Consider the following 13,334-nt stretch of genomic DNA (forward strand, 5'->3'; position numbering starts at 1 on the left):
TATGAATGTCACATAGATCACAGGAGGTTTACATAATTCCTAAATCATAGCAATGGTTTAAGCAGGTGAATTGTACAATATGATTGTTTCAACAATTAGATTAAGGGGGTAAAGTGACATACATTTGTTTCAGTCTATGTATTTTCATTGCATTGGTGTTTGCGTCAGCGCCCTACGAAACTACACTTTTATAGTAATATATCCATTACTCATGTTTTTTTTAATGTAGGGAGATCATTAAGGATTGACAGAATTGTTTCCTTTGATTATGTTGAATTCTGTCAATCTCCAATATACTTACTCATCTGAACAGTTCACATTAATCTGGTATTTCGAAACAACTTTATTGCTTTCTATTTCTAGCCATATTATCGTTGATGTATTTTTGATATATTCAAAGTTGTTTACGGCGAGTTCGTACCGGTAAACGTTACAAATACATACTTATGATATTTGTTAATCTAAATAGCCCCTCTGGAAACCTGTTTAAATCGTATATTTTCAAACAAAGCTTTATGAGTGAAATAATCTCATAAAAAGCGTCTACTGTGCGGCTTGAACCATTAACCGCCAGTCTGTCAAGTTCCTTATATTATCTCAAACTACATCCTTTCCACTATACATTGCGTTATATACTTTTTGGTCATAATAATCGTAACAAACGACGAACATTACTGGCGATTTCTTATCAACAAACCAGCATAAAACAAGAAAAGAAAAGCGGTTAAAAGGCTAGACATTGCAAGTGGGAGACCGTGAATATTTATAACACTGTTTCAGCACGCTTTACTTGTCCAACTTGTTTTTCTGGAGCAACACCTTTATTGTCCATGACTTGACAAATTGTGTCCGATCAAGAGTAACTGTCCAAGTGTCCTCGTGAGTCGTATGAAGTCTCAGTTGTGTTTCGAAAGCCCGAATACTATTATTAGATATTTTTTCTCCCGACCATGCAAATCTTTTTTTTCTACTAAAGATTATGTCATAATATTTTGAGTTCTGTTTGGAAGACACATTGAATTGATTACGCATGTTGCCAGTCACTATTGAAATATGATTCGTAAAAACGTATCTCTTAGGCTTTGATAAATTCAAATCAAATAAGCTCAACAACAAAACAACAACAATAACGTCGAAAATAACAACAACAACAACAACAACAACAACAACAACAACAACAACAACAACATCAACAACAACAACAAAAACAACAACTACGATTGTTGCCTGCGTTTGTCGGGCATTTGTTAGTTTATCAAACAAAATGGGGGGGGGGGATTACAGTAAGTCGTCTCTTTTACCTTTGAAAATGATCGAAGTTTGCATGCGATTCACTATATCGTATCTCAGTAGCCGCTCAAGTGATCAGCACGTACGGAAAGAATGGGAAAATAAGTTTTCATTTTTTTTCTTAAAGTGACACTCTTATTCAAAATCAATAAATACACATGTATAACAAACATAAATATTACTGATAAACCATTAACTACTAACTAAATAATGCATTTATGGAAAATATTACCTACTGATAACAATATTGTAACCGTGAATTTAATAGCAGAAAGCGCAATGATTATTAAATGATTGGTGAATGCTAAAAGATTTACTGTGGTCTACTATAGTCTCATAAGGTAGAGATAGCGTGTTTTATGCTCATTTCTTTCAAATTTAACTCGGTATCTTTCATAAGAACCATTGTTTTCGACATTTATTCATCCTTTTTGGAATACTAAAACTATATTATTAATTTTGGTAAATCTTGTTTGGGAGTAAGAGTGCATCTTTAATAAAACAATGAAACTCTAACCAAAAAGACACATGGATCAGTGCCAAGTAAACACTAAACGAGTAATATACAGCATTAAAAGGTAAAAACAACAACACACAGATCTCAACGTATCTTCATAAGTAAATGGGTAACCGCTTTGGTACTAAATGTCTATTCACAGTTTCTGCTGAAGCTGTGCATGTAAGCCACTGTAATGACTATATATCTAAAATACCACATTGAAGTCATTCGGCTGAATGCAGCTGAAACCTCATTAGCGGTATCAAATAAATAAGAAACCTGTTGCTGAGTTAAATGCAAATTGTTATTATTTCTTAACTTTTGACATTTGATAAAGTTTTGCACGTGAGCCAAGTACATACACATACTCGTATTTTAGAAAACCACAACATGCCTTTCTTTAAAACTCCTCATTGTGTGTTTGAAAAGGTCATTCGGCAAATCTTCGAAGGAATTTGATCTTAAAAACGCTTTATTCAACTATATAAGTATGACATATTTTTATACTGAAAAATATTTGCGTTCCGTGAAACCTTTGATAAAGACTGTCTCATTGCTGAACTTGAAACTGAATAAAGCTTGTTGCAAATAATTTTGTTTTGCTATGACAAATTACTTTTTTAGTAATTTCATTTGCCCTTGTCATGAATAATATATTTCGCTCTTTATATAAAATGTTAACGCCATGTCACTGATTAAATAATCTTAATAGAATTTATCTGTTCACAAAACCACCGCGATTGAGATATGGATAAAACAGAACAGACAGGGATAAAGAATAGCAATGAACGACAGTGAAATTATTTTAAATGATAATTTAATTAAAATGTCATGATGTAATTAACTTGCAATTCGCAACGTATTTTAGTTGACATTGAGTAATTGTACAGGCACTCTTTGAATTACATCACTGAATATTATATTGAGCTTTTATGTCCGGTACCGATTTTAGCCGTAGTTGACACCAAAAATTTAACAGAGATTATTATTTCTAGAAAAGTTCGAGTCGCGATTTATCTTTTCTGAATTAATAGCTGATTTCCCAAGCGAAAATACGCTGTATAATGTATATGGTACCGCGGAATTGAATAATTTCACAGTTAACTTGTTTAATCCTGCCATATGTTTTGGCACCAACACTTGTTCGAAAACTTTCCTCAAATATGAAGTGACAAGACACATAATAATCAGAACGTAATACAAAGAAACATAGAGAATAAAACTTTACATGCATTTTATACAACAAACAAATCAGGTAAGAAGGACAGCTATAAATAATACAATGAGTGATACTGCATGAATATATTCATTTGTTGTTCATATTTTTAATTTAAACCTTGTTTGCCAAAAAGAACCTAAAAGACGAATTGCGACCGTCTAAGTCTTAAAATAGGCTCATTAGGCTGCATATATAACAGTTCTTACTTCTCTATTTTCGAATGTTTATTTTATGAAGCCCACATAGAATATGCCGCAACAGAATTACATACAGAAGACATCGCAACGACATTAATTTGAAACAGTTCTAATAGACGGGTTTATTTAATGTCTGTCAATGTGCCAAGTCAAGTCAAGTCGAAGTCTTATTTGCATACGCAAATTTAATATTGCCATTACACACAGATCGTATAAGACGGCATTTAATGGATATACCACTAAGAGAGCGTAAATATTAGATGAGCATATGAAACTTAAGTTTATAATCAGGTCTTTTAAACTTACTAAAAGTGATACTCATTTTCTATATGACTTATATGGCAAGTTTGTTTAAATTACGATTACACTGTAGTTGTACTGAAATCTTAACATTTATATACGAGAGTCAGGGGGTTAGCCAGGCTTTACTGAATGTTACGCACGAAAGGGGGAGGGTGTGGGAGGGGGAATATCCCTGTAGCCGAAGGGAGGTTCGAGTGTGTGTGTGTGGGGGGGGGGGGTGCAGCTCCCGAGGGAAAAAATGGAACTAACATGTTGAGCACTGATGTGTACTTGGAGGGATTTATAGGTTCGAGACCGCCGACTTTGTAGTTTGTCAAGTGATTGATTTAGGCTCAGTAAGCTATCTAGCACATAGAAACAATAGCTGATCTTCCATTTATTCTGATATCAATATTTAGCTTAGCACTCGACTTTGATGCCATTTTAGGCTATATTTATTTTTTTCATTTTTCAAATTGATTCTACGCACATGCGTAAGTGCGTAAAGCTGGCTACGCCCCTGAGAATTGTAAGAAACTGTCAAGTACCATTCAGTATATAAATATATCGACGATATAGTTTGACTTTGATAAACACACTTAGTCTAACTTGTAATCGTTACACAACAATCACTTGCGTACCGTTTTTTTAACCATATATATTTGACGTAGGCCGTTTATAAAATCTCTACATATGTCGCCCATAAATGCTTAAAAAACGTTACATATATAGAGATATTTTTATAGATATATAGATATATAACGTTTTTATATATCAATATATAAACATCGGCGCAAAAAAAATATCGATGACTAAAAGTTTTATTGCGTTTTATTGTTGAATGTTATAAATGAGAATGCCGTGTTTATAATGCGTTCATTATTCAGAGAAAATACCATTTCCATAGTACAAAGACAATGTTATATTTGTAAGAGAATCGTACTATAAGAATTAATTAGAAACTAATTAAACTAATTGACTGTATGAAACTTTAAATGGATATATTGTTCACTATAGAGTGGGACACTAGAGTTGAAGGGGTAATTTTGCGGGTAAAGATGGGACCTGTAATCAGGAAAGTACTCCAATTTGTATTATTTATAGTAGGTATGTATAACAGAAAAATGATTCAGTCACATATAGAAATTTGAAGATATTACCTTTGATCTTTATCATAAACAAATAGTTGCTCTTTATACTAAAGACAACTCGTAGTGGCCTAATTTCAAACCCTTGGTAGGAAATATGAATTTAGATTAAGGATTCTGTTTATAATTCATAAAACGTGCTCCAGCATATGTCGACCACAAATGACATTAAGACATGCATATTCGAGACATGGGTCTTTCCTTTTCGCATAAACACGAGGTGTTGGACGTTTCAGAGACAAACCAAGAAGTTTAAAGAACAATTTAATAAACAATATTTTCATTGTCATTTGTACACTTGTGTATCATTGTAATATATACATTGTTACGAATTACATTTATTTATCCCCGTAGAAAGTATACGTACATCCCTTATATCTTAAATAAGAAATAAAGTCTCCAAAAACCCATGCCATGACGGTTGTTTAAGAGGCGTTTATTGCGCTCTTCTTTCGTCTAGCAACAAATTTTTGCATATAAGGCGCTATCGCCTGGCAAAAAGCATCAGCAACACATGCGATGAGACATCCTAGGTATCTGGAATAATAAAACAAACCGTAGATACAGTGTTTCACAATTGACAATGTGATAAACAATTCAAACTGAAGTGAAAAACATTATGGCCAAGGAGAAGTTGTTTACAAGATGTCAGACAGTGCAGGTGCGAGACTTGAATATTAACCACAATGCTCCAGCACGCTTTTCTTGTGTAGCTTGTTGCTGTGGAAAACACATTTGATGTTCTAGACTTGACAAATTATGTGCTGAGTGACTCTACGAGTTATCTTGAATGTCGGATGGAGATCCCGTATGGCGTAAGACCACAGTTATTTTTACTATATATTTCAATATAGACACCAACCTGGCTTTTCACTTTAAGCCGGTCCCACTTGAAAAACACCAAGTAAATCGCTGCTCTAAGACACAAAATTAGAAAACAAGACACCATAAGGTTGACCAATGCAGTGTCTCACATAGTTGAGTAAAATACATGACCCTGAGATCAAGACGTATAAGGCTACAAACAACCAATTTACACAGTTGCCCAGGCAATACACTTAATAATATATATATTTTTGCAATACAGCTTATAATTATGTCAAGCTCTATGCAGCATCCGTTTCTTTTCTTTCATTCAACTTTAATAAGACATTGATACTTAAACACAAGCACTTTTACTGTATTCACATCAGGATATTGGTTACCGGGGGCAGATAACTGGTCTTAAGCCGTATAATATTATCCGATATTCTGCTCCTCCCAAAACAAGAATACATTCGAATATTGATTATGTCATAATAACTCGTATTCCCTATGATACTATTTCCTTTGTACTTCCGCGGTTTAAGCTTTATTGTTTTTCAAAGAAAGGAAATGAAGAACTTGGATAGCCTGGTATCATCGGTCGTCCTCTGCGTTGACGAACAAGAACGTTAACTTTGACTAAATCTAAAATGATTTTGCGCCCGAAATATTTAAAGTTTAAATTTATCAATGGAATCTAAAGGGACAAACCCAGTAGCATTACATTTTACCAAAGGGGATAGATATGGCATTGCACGACAGACGTACGAAATGGTCATGACATCAAAATTACCCACGAAACCAAACAGGTTTTTGGAACTTTTTTGAAACCATGACAAGGCTATACGATAAGCATTTTCGGTCGCAAACCACCTAAACACCGTACCGTAAATAAAAAAGATTGGTTAAAAAAAATCAAATATTTCTGTCGTAGAACTGGGGTTTATCTTTTGTAAATGTACGAAATATGTGACCGAGTCAGAATTAGCCTTCCTGGTATGTTATTGTGCTCCAACTTCATCAGAGATTTCTAAGAGTAAGGTGAGGTTACTTTTTTGAGTTAAATTTTAAGTTTGACCATTTTGTAACCTAGACATCGGTTTAAATCACATAAAATATCTTAGTAGCGACCCTGTGCCTTTTTTCAGAAACTTATCCTTAAATAAATGCGTTTTATTTTTAAGGAACTTGTTCACTTTTAATAGGTTCTGACATGGAAAAAATAATTACGTGTGAAATGTGATTGTATAAATTGTAAAATATTATTACACGTTCAGATAAAGGGTCTAATTTCAACAGCTATGGATTTATTTTGCCCACAGCGTTTGTTACGCTATTGAAATTTGACTGATGTCTCAAATAAATAAGATATGTTCAATGAGTATAAACCAGTTGTTGTTTCGGGTTTGTTTATAACAGTAGGTATAATAAAAATAAGGCAGTGCAAAGGACAGCTATATCCCCCGCCGTTTTTATTAGTATATTTTGTTTTTCTCGCAACCTGACTGGTACGGAGAATCTGACCAAAATTGTACACAACCACTGGACAAGAGTAGGAATATAGGAAATACAAATTGTTTGATTGGTACCTAAATATTCTTGGATATATAAACATATTATAAAAGGATATTTGTTGAAGTTATTCATATTGTGTGTAGTGTAGTTAAGATCAATGTCAAGGTTATTTTGGCTTAAACGAGCATGTGTACTACGACATTTAAATGTCAAATGTGACATTGACCATTGAGGTAGGGACCCGTGTCAAGGTCAGTGCATATCATCTGAATGTGGACAACATTTGTAAGAAGTAAAATGTTAATCCATCAATGCATAAGTAAGTTATAGCGCGGACACGAGCATGTGTACTCTGACCTTTAAATGCCTCGTATGACCTTGACCTTTTAGGTATGGACCTGGGTCAAGATCACTGCACAACGTCTCAATGAGGACAACATTTGTACCCAGTAATATGTTAATCCATCAATGCATAAGTAAGTTATAGCCCGGACACGAAATGTTACGGACAGACAGACAGACAGACAGACAGACAGACGGACGGACGGACAGACAGACTGGCAGATGGAAAAAAGTGCATTCATATAATCCCCTGCCCACTCCGAGGCGAGGGATTAAAATATCTCAATCTGTACAAATCAAAAAAAAATATTGCCAACATAAAATTCTTGATCAATATATATGCAAAAAGCTACAGAAACATGCTCAGTAGCAAAAAGTTTAAACATAAACCCGGTTTAGTGGCAATGGGCAAACGCAAAAGACACAAATTCACAAACATGTCCCTTTTTTATTTTTTACTTGATTTTCTTTTTTTTTTTTGTTAAATTTTTATGCAATCTTGCAAACAGTTTAACTCATATTTCTGGTTTCAATTTAACATATTTTTTTAAACTATTTATTGAATAAAGCTCGTTTAAAGGTTTTGATTTGCTTTAAAAGACTAATTATCTAGTCCGATTTTTTTTCTAATTTTAAATCCGTCTGTGATTGTTATAATAATGTTGCTGATTCAAGAACTAAACAATCGTGCGCTTCATGAGTAATGATGCTACAGACAGTTTTCTCTTCTATAAATTGCAATCGTTGTGCAAGTATGAGTGTTATTGATATAATTATCTGTAACCGAATACAACTCGATGCAAAATGGATAAAACAAAACAGAACAGAAAGAGATATCAAATTTCGATTTCCGACTGGGCATTTAATTAAAATGCACCATTACTTAAAAGGCCATAGACAAGAGTCAGACAAATTATAGTGAGACTCTCGTTGTGTTACATTTAGATTCACCAATTATTTCCGTTCTATTTGAGTAAGTGAACACCGTTTTTGATCGAAGTTCCGACTCACAAATATAAGTAGGAAGCATTAAATAAAAACTATTCTAACTTCAATTAACTCCGATTATTTTTTTTCTCTATCTTTGGCCACATCTAGTGTCTCCCAAGTCGGTTTTGAAACCTTTAGCGCCTCCCATGTCGGTTTTGTTATCTATAGCGCCTCCCATGTCTGTTTGTTATCTCTAGAGTCTCCCATGTCGTTTGAGCTATTTATAGCGCCTTCCATGTCGGTTTTGTTATCTATAGCGGCTCCCATGTCCGTTTTTCTATCTCTAGCACTTCCCATGTCGGTTTTGTTATCTCTAGCAACTCAAATGTCGGAATTGTTAGCTCTACGGCCCCCAAGTCGGTTGATTATTTCAAGCGCCTCCCATGTCGTTAAAGTAAGCATTAGCGCCCCCCATGTCGGGTTTGCTATCTCTTGCACCACCCATGTCGGTTTTGTTATCTCTAGCGCCTCCGATGTCGGTTTTGTTTGCTTTTAGGCCTCAAATGTCGGTTTTTTTATTTCTAGAACCTCCCATGTCGAATTTGTTATCTCTAGCGTCTCCCATGTCGGTTTTGTCATTTGTAGCGCCTACCATTTCGTTGTTGTTATCTCTAGCGTTTCCCATATTAGTTTTGTTTCCTCTAGCGCCTACCATATCTGTTTTTTTATCTCTAGCGCCTCCCATGTCGGGTTTGTTATCTCTAGCACTTCCCATGCTGCTTTTGTTATCACTTGCTATTCCTATGTTGGTATTGTGTTGTCTAGCACCTCTCATATCGGCTTTGTTATCTGTAGCGCCTCCCATGTCCGGTTTGCAATCTCTTACACCAGCCATGTCGGTTTTGTTATCTCTATCGCCTCCCGTGTCGGTTTTGTTATCAATAGCGCCTCTAATATCGGGCTTGCTACTTCTAGCACTTCCCATGTTGGTTTTGTAATCTCTAGTACTTCCCATGTTTGTTTTTTAATCTCTAGCGCTTCCCATGTCAGTTTGTTATCTATAGCGCATCCGATGTTGGTTTGTTATTTCTAGCGCCAACCATGTCGGTTATGTTAGCTCTAGTCTCCCATGTCGGTTTGTAATTTCTAGCGCCCCCAGGGTCGGTTGTGTTTATCGAGCCCCCAATGTTGGTTTTGTTGTTTCTAGCGCCCTCAACGTCGGTTTGTTTATCTCTAACGCCTCCCATGTTTGTATTATTATCTCTAGCGCTTCCCATATCGGTTTTGTTACCTCTAGCGCCTCCTATATCGGTTTTGTTATCTCAAGCGCCTCCCATGTCGGTTTTGATATCTCTAGCGCCTCCCATGTTGGATTTGCTATCTCTAGCACCTCCCATATCGATTGTGTTACCTCTAGCGCCTCCCATATCGGTTTTGTTATCTCAAGCGCCTCCCATGTCGGGTTTGTTAGCTCTAGCGCCTCCCATGTCGGGTTTGCTATCTCTAGCGCCTCCCATGTCGGGTTTACTATCTCTAGCACTTCCTTTATTGGTTTTGTTATCTCTAGCGCCTCCCATGTCGGGTTTGCTATCTGTAGCGCCTCCCATGTCGGGTTTGTTAGCTCTAGCGCCTCCCATGCCGGGTGTGTTAGCTCTAGCGCCTCCCATGTCGGGTTTGCTATCTCTAGCACTTCCTATGTTGGTTTGATATCTGTAGCGCCTCCCATGTCGGGTTTGCTATCTCTAGCGCCTCCCATGTTGTTTATGTTATATCTAGCAGTCGACTAATTTGAATTTAAACAGAAGTTGGAAGGTCGGTTATTTTCTCATAAGGACTTTGTAGTTGTAACTACGCACTGTTGTATGCATCATAGCTTTTTAAATGTTAACTTACATATAAATTATGGTCTTCTATTTCAAACTTTCATGTTTCAAAAAATCGGATGGGAACCATTTTGCAACATTATTGAATACAAAATTGTATATGTTTGTATTTATGTTTTAATCTTTTCTTTAATTGTTGAATATCTGTTTTAATTATCCCATAAGAAATAAGCTGTATCTGAATATGTAATGGAATTGATCGAACAAGTGTTTGAACATTTATACAATCTGTACTCCTTATGCTGTAAAATGCCTTCTTTTTGAGTATATTACACAGTAATCCACTTTAACATTTTAACCCAATGTTTTCGGGATTTGCTTAATTAACATTTTCCAAACCGAAATGGCCTACACGGAACGCACCGTATCAGAATTATTAGACAAAAAGAACGTCTTCGATTTAGTTGCATCGGTGTCTTTCGACGTAACGTGTTTAAGTCTTGTGTGTTCATTTTATGGTTTAATTATTCTACGTTTTAAACAGTGTCGTTTTCTTGAATATTTCATAAAATGTTTATTTAAGTGGCAATTATAATTAATAATTATATTGTTTTAAAAAATAATATTCATGAAAACATCATCGGGCCACTCAACACATTTACTACATACTAGATATTTTCCTTATTTGTTGAGAAATAAAATCGCCGTCATACTTTACATTATAATGCCATTGTTGTTGTTGATTAAGAAATGCAGTGGTAAGTGTTGTTGTCTCATATTAATCGAAAATGTGAGATTAAAACACTCTTCGTTTGATTAATAAGAAACCGCTCAAACCATATTTATTCATTAATCGACAATTTCTTTTTGAAAGTGAACAACTCTCTTCTAGTCATATTTGTTGTTTTGCGAGTCATGGTGTTATTAAGCTGTTAAACTTTTTTTCTGTCAAACGACATTATACCAAGATAGTTTGTTTCTGTTTGTGTGCTCTCTCGGAAAGGATTCTGATTTTAATTTCAGGAGATTCGGTTTATATCATGACTAGTTTATACATGTGTGTTTGAAACCACGCATTTGTTATATCAATAGTTCGTGAGTATTCATTTATAAACGAGATAGTGCAACAATCACAACTTTAATGTATCGATGTTAAATTGCTTGCTTTAGATACTATTGGTCACGATAATCCAGCACAAACATGTATTTGTTCGATCTAAGATATATTATATATAGCAATCTGTATTAATCAGACACGGGGATTACGCGAAAGCTGTGACATAATAGTTTCCCAATATTCCACAACCAGTGTTTAATCCCCGACATAATTGAGTATTTATCATTTCCGTCATTAAAGTGTTTAAATCTTGGTTAAAGTAAAGATTGAAGTGTTTGTCTAGGACCTCTTTTACATGTCTTAATCAATTCACCATCAATACGAAAACATAGGTAATCATTTGAAAATATCGTATTTTTACTGTAGAATGACACAAAAGTTTCATTTTACATTAATAGCAAACGTCGATTTATACTATTCGGCCGTGAACTATTTGTATCGTTAAACTTGTTTTCCCCGGTACATCTTATAAAATACGGTAGTAGCCACCTATTCCAAGTTCAATTACTTGTTAAAAACATTCCTCAAGCTGGTCTCTTAATAAAACCATGTAAACAATGGAGACAAGGAAACATGCTGCCTCTAATTTTGACTTTAAATAACATTAAGGCGGCATATTCCAGACTTAGGTATTCGTTCATCGCAAATATACGTGTAATTATGTTTCATTAAATGAAAATAAAATACTTCCATATGATTTCATATCCTTGTTAGTGCTCAAATGTAAGAGATTTAAAATTCTTGAACTAATCTAATCATGTGAAATCTTCCAAGAAAACACACACAGGAGAGTGTTTGTCTAATACGCCAAGAGGATATCTATTTTCAAAGATAATTTTCACATTTGCAGTGTTGCCAATGCCGTGTAGGTACATTTCTTCCCCGTGAAAGAAGTACGACAAACCAGCAATGACCGTGTATTGTTGTACCTTAGGTTTGGTGTATGTCGGTAATTAATGAAAAAACAAAAACAAAAATGAATGTTTTAGTGCTAAAAGAATATTAAAAACCGATAGACATGATACTATATTCAAATATTTTGTAATGTTATGCTGTTGCAGTTATTTAATGTGCTTTTATAGGTATCTTCTGCTAGAATTCTAATGCAATTGTTTTTGTAGATGTTGTTGGCATACTTATATAAAAGCGATTTTTAAGATGGCTTTGTCCTTTGGAAGCTCATACTACATATAACGAAATAATAAGTCTAGGTTTGATTTTGATTTTTTTGTTGGCATGTTTAACGATGCCAACTGTCAACACGGCGAATAAAGGTCTTGTAGTGTCTTTGTGACAACGTGAGGGAAAACGCGATGATGGTTAGTTTGGCAAATGCATACCTTTGGACATAGGAATGTAGTGGTACATGCAACTTGAATGAACAGATCACAAAGTGTAAGTAAGGTCAGAAAAATCTTATTATTCAAGAAGGATCAAAGCTGACATTACTCAGATTATATTATGCCACGCATAATTGTTATCAAGTTGTGTTAAAGGGGCTAGACTCCAAATGATACCATTGCAATATTATTTTGACAAAAAGTTAGATATAATCTAACATCGTTGTCTACAGTCGTCGTCGTTTTTCGCAGTTTTATCTGGTGTCCAGTCCCTTTAAGAAAAGACGCTCAAGCAATAACAACCAAGCATTCAGTCAATACATTATCTGAAATTAAATCATATATGGCGGGGAAAATATTTATTCAGCACAAACAGAGTAGAAACGTTATCTCATTCGATGGCTTTTAGCTTCTTCACCATATAATTTGTAATATTTATTTTAGGGAAAACAAACAGCGAAACCGCAATGGCTGCATTTATGCTAAGCTGAAGTTATTATCCCGAAGTCTCTTGACAAGAAGCAGCAAATCGAGACGACAACAGGAGTGTATTTCCCTTGACACACGCGGTATATAAAACCATCAGTAAAATAACTGACCAACCTGATTAATGTCTCTCAACATCTAACAACAGGAAAGTGTTGGTCCACTAAATTCTTTGACCAAAGTAGTAATTGGAACATTCCCAGTCTTATTTTGGTGTATTAAGTCTATTACAGTAAGACGTCTCCGTAACCGTTTTAGGTTGATCATAGCTTACATACACGGCATCATATGATATTATATCATATCATATGAATGACTCAAATAATCAGCAGTTTTACGATT

General features: G+C 34.9%; 1 protein-coding gene across 1 annotated transcript; it reads right to left on the reverse strand.

Annotated features, from left to right (window-relative positions):
- Positions 1-8,785: 8,785 nt before the first annotated feature.
- LOC128214682 (uncharacterized) lies at positions 8,786-9,241 on the reverse strand. The gene has a single exon (XM_052921284.1). The coding sequence runs from the start codon at positions 9,239-9,241 to the stop codon at positions 8,786-8,788; it is 456 nt and encodes a 151-aa protein (XP_052777244.1).
- Between the last annotated feature and the right edge of the window lie 4,093 nt (positions 9,242-13,334).

This window comes from Mya arenaria, chromosome 2, assembly GCF_026914265.1.
Source record: "Mya arenaria isolate MELC-2E11 chromosome 2, ASM2691426v1".
NCBI classification, from domain to species: domain Eukaryota; kingdom Metazoa; phylum Mollusca; class Bivalvia; order Myida; family Myidae; genus Mya; species Mya arenaria.

Bases quoted from the DNA above. Each gene is read 5' to 3' on its own strand.
- LOC128214682 (XM_052921284.1), bottom strand. From the start codon at position 9,241: ATGGGAAGTACTAGAGATTACAAAACCAACATGGGAAGTGCTAGAAGT.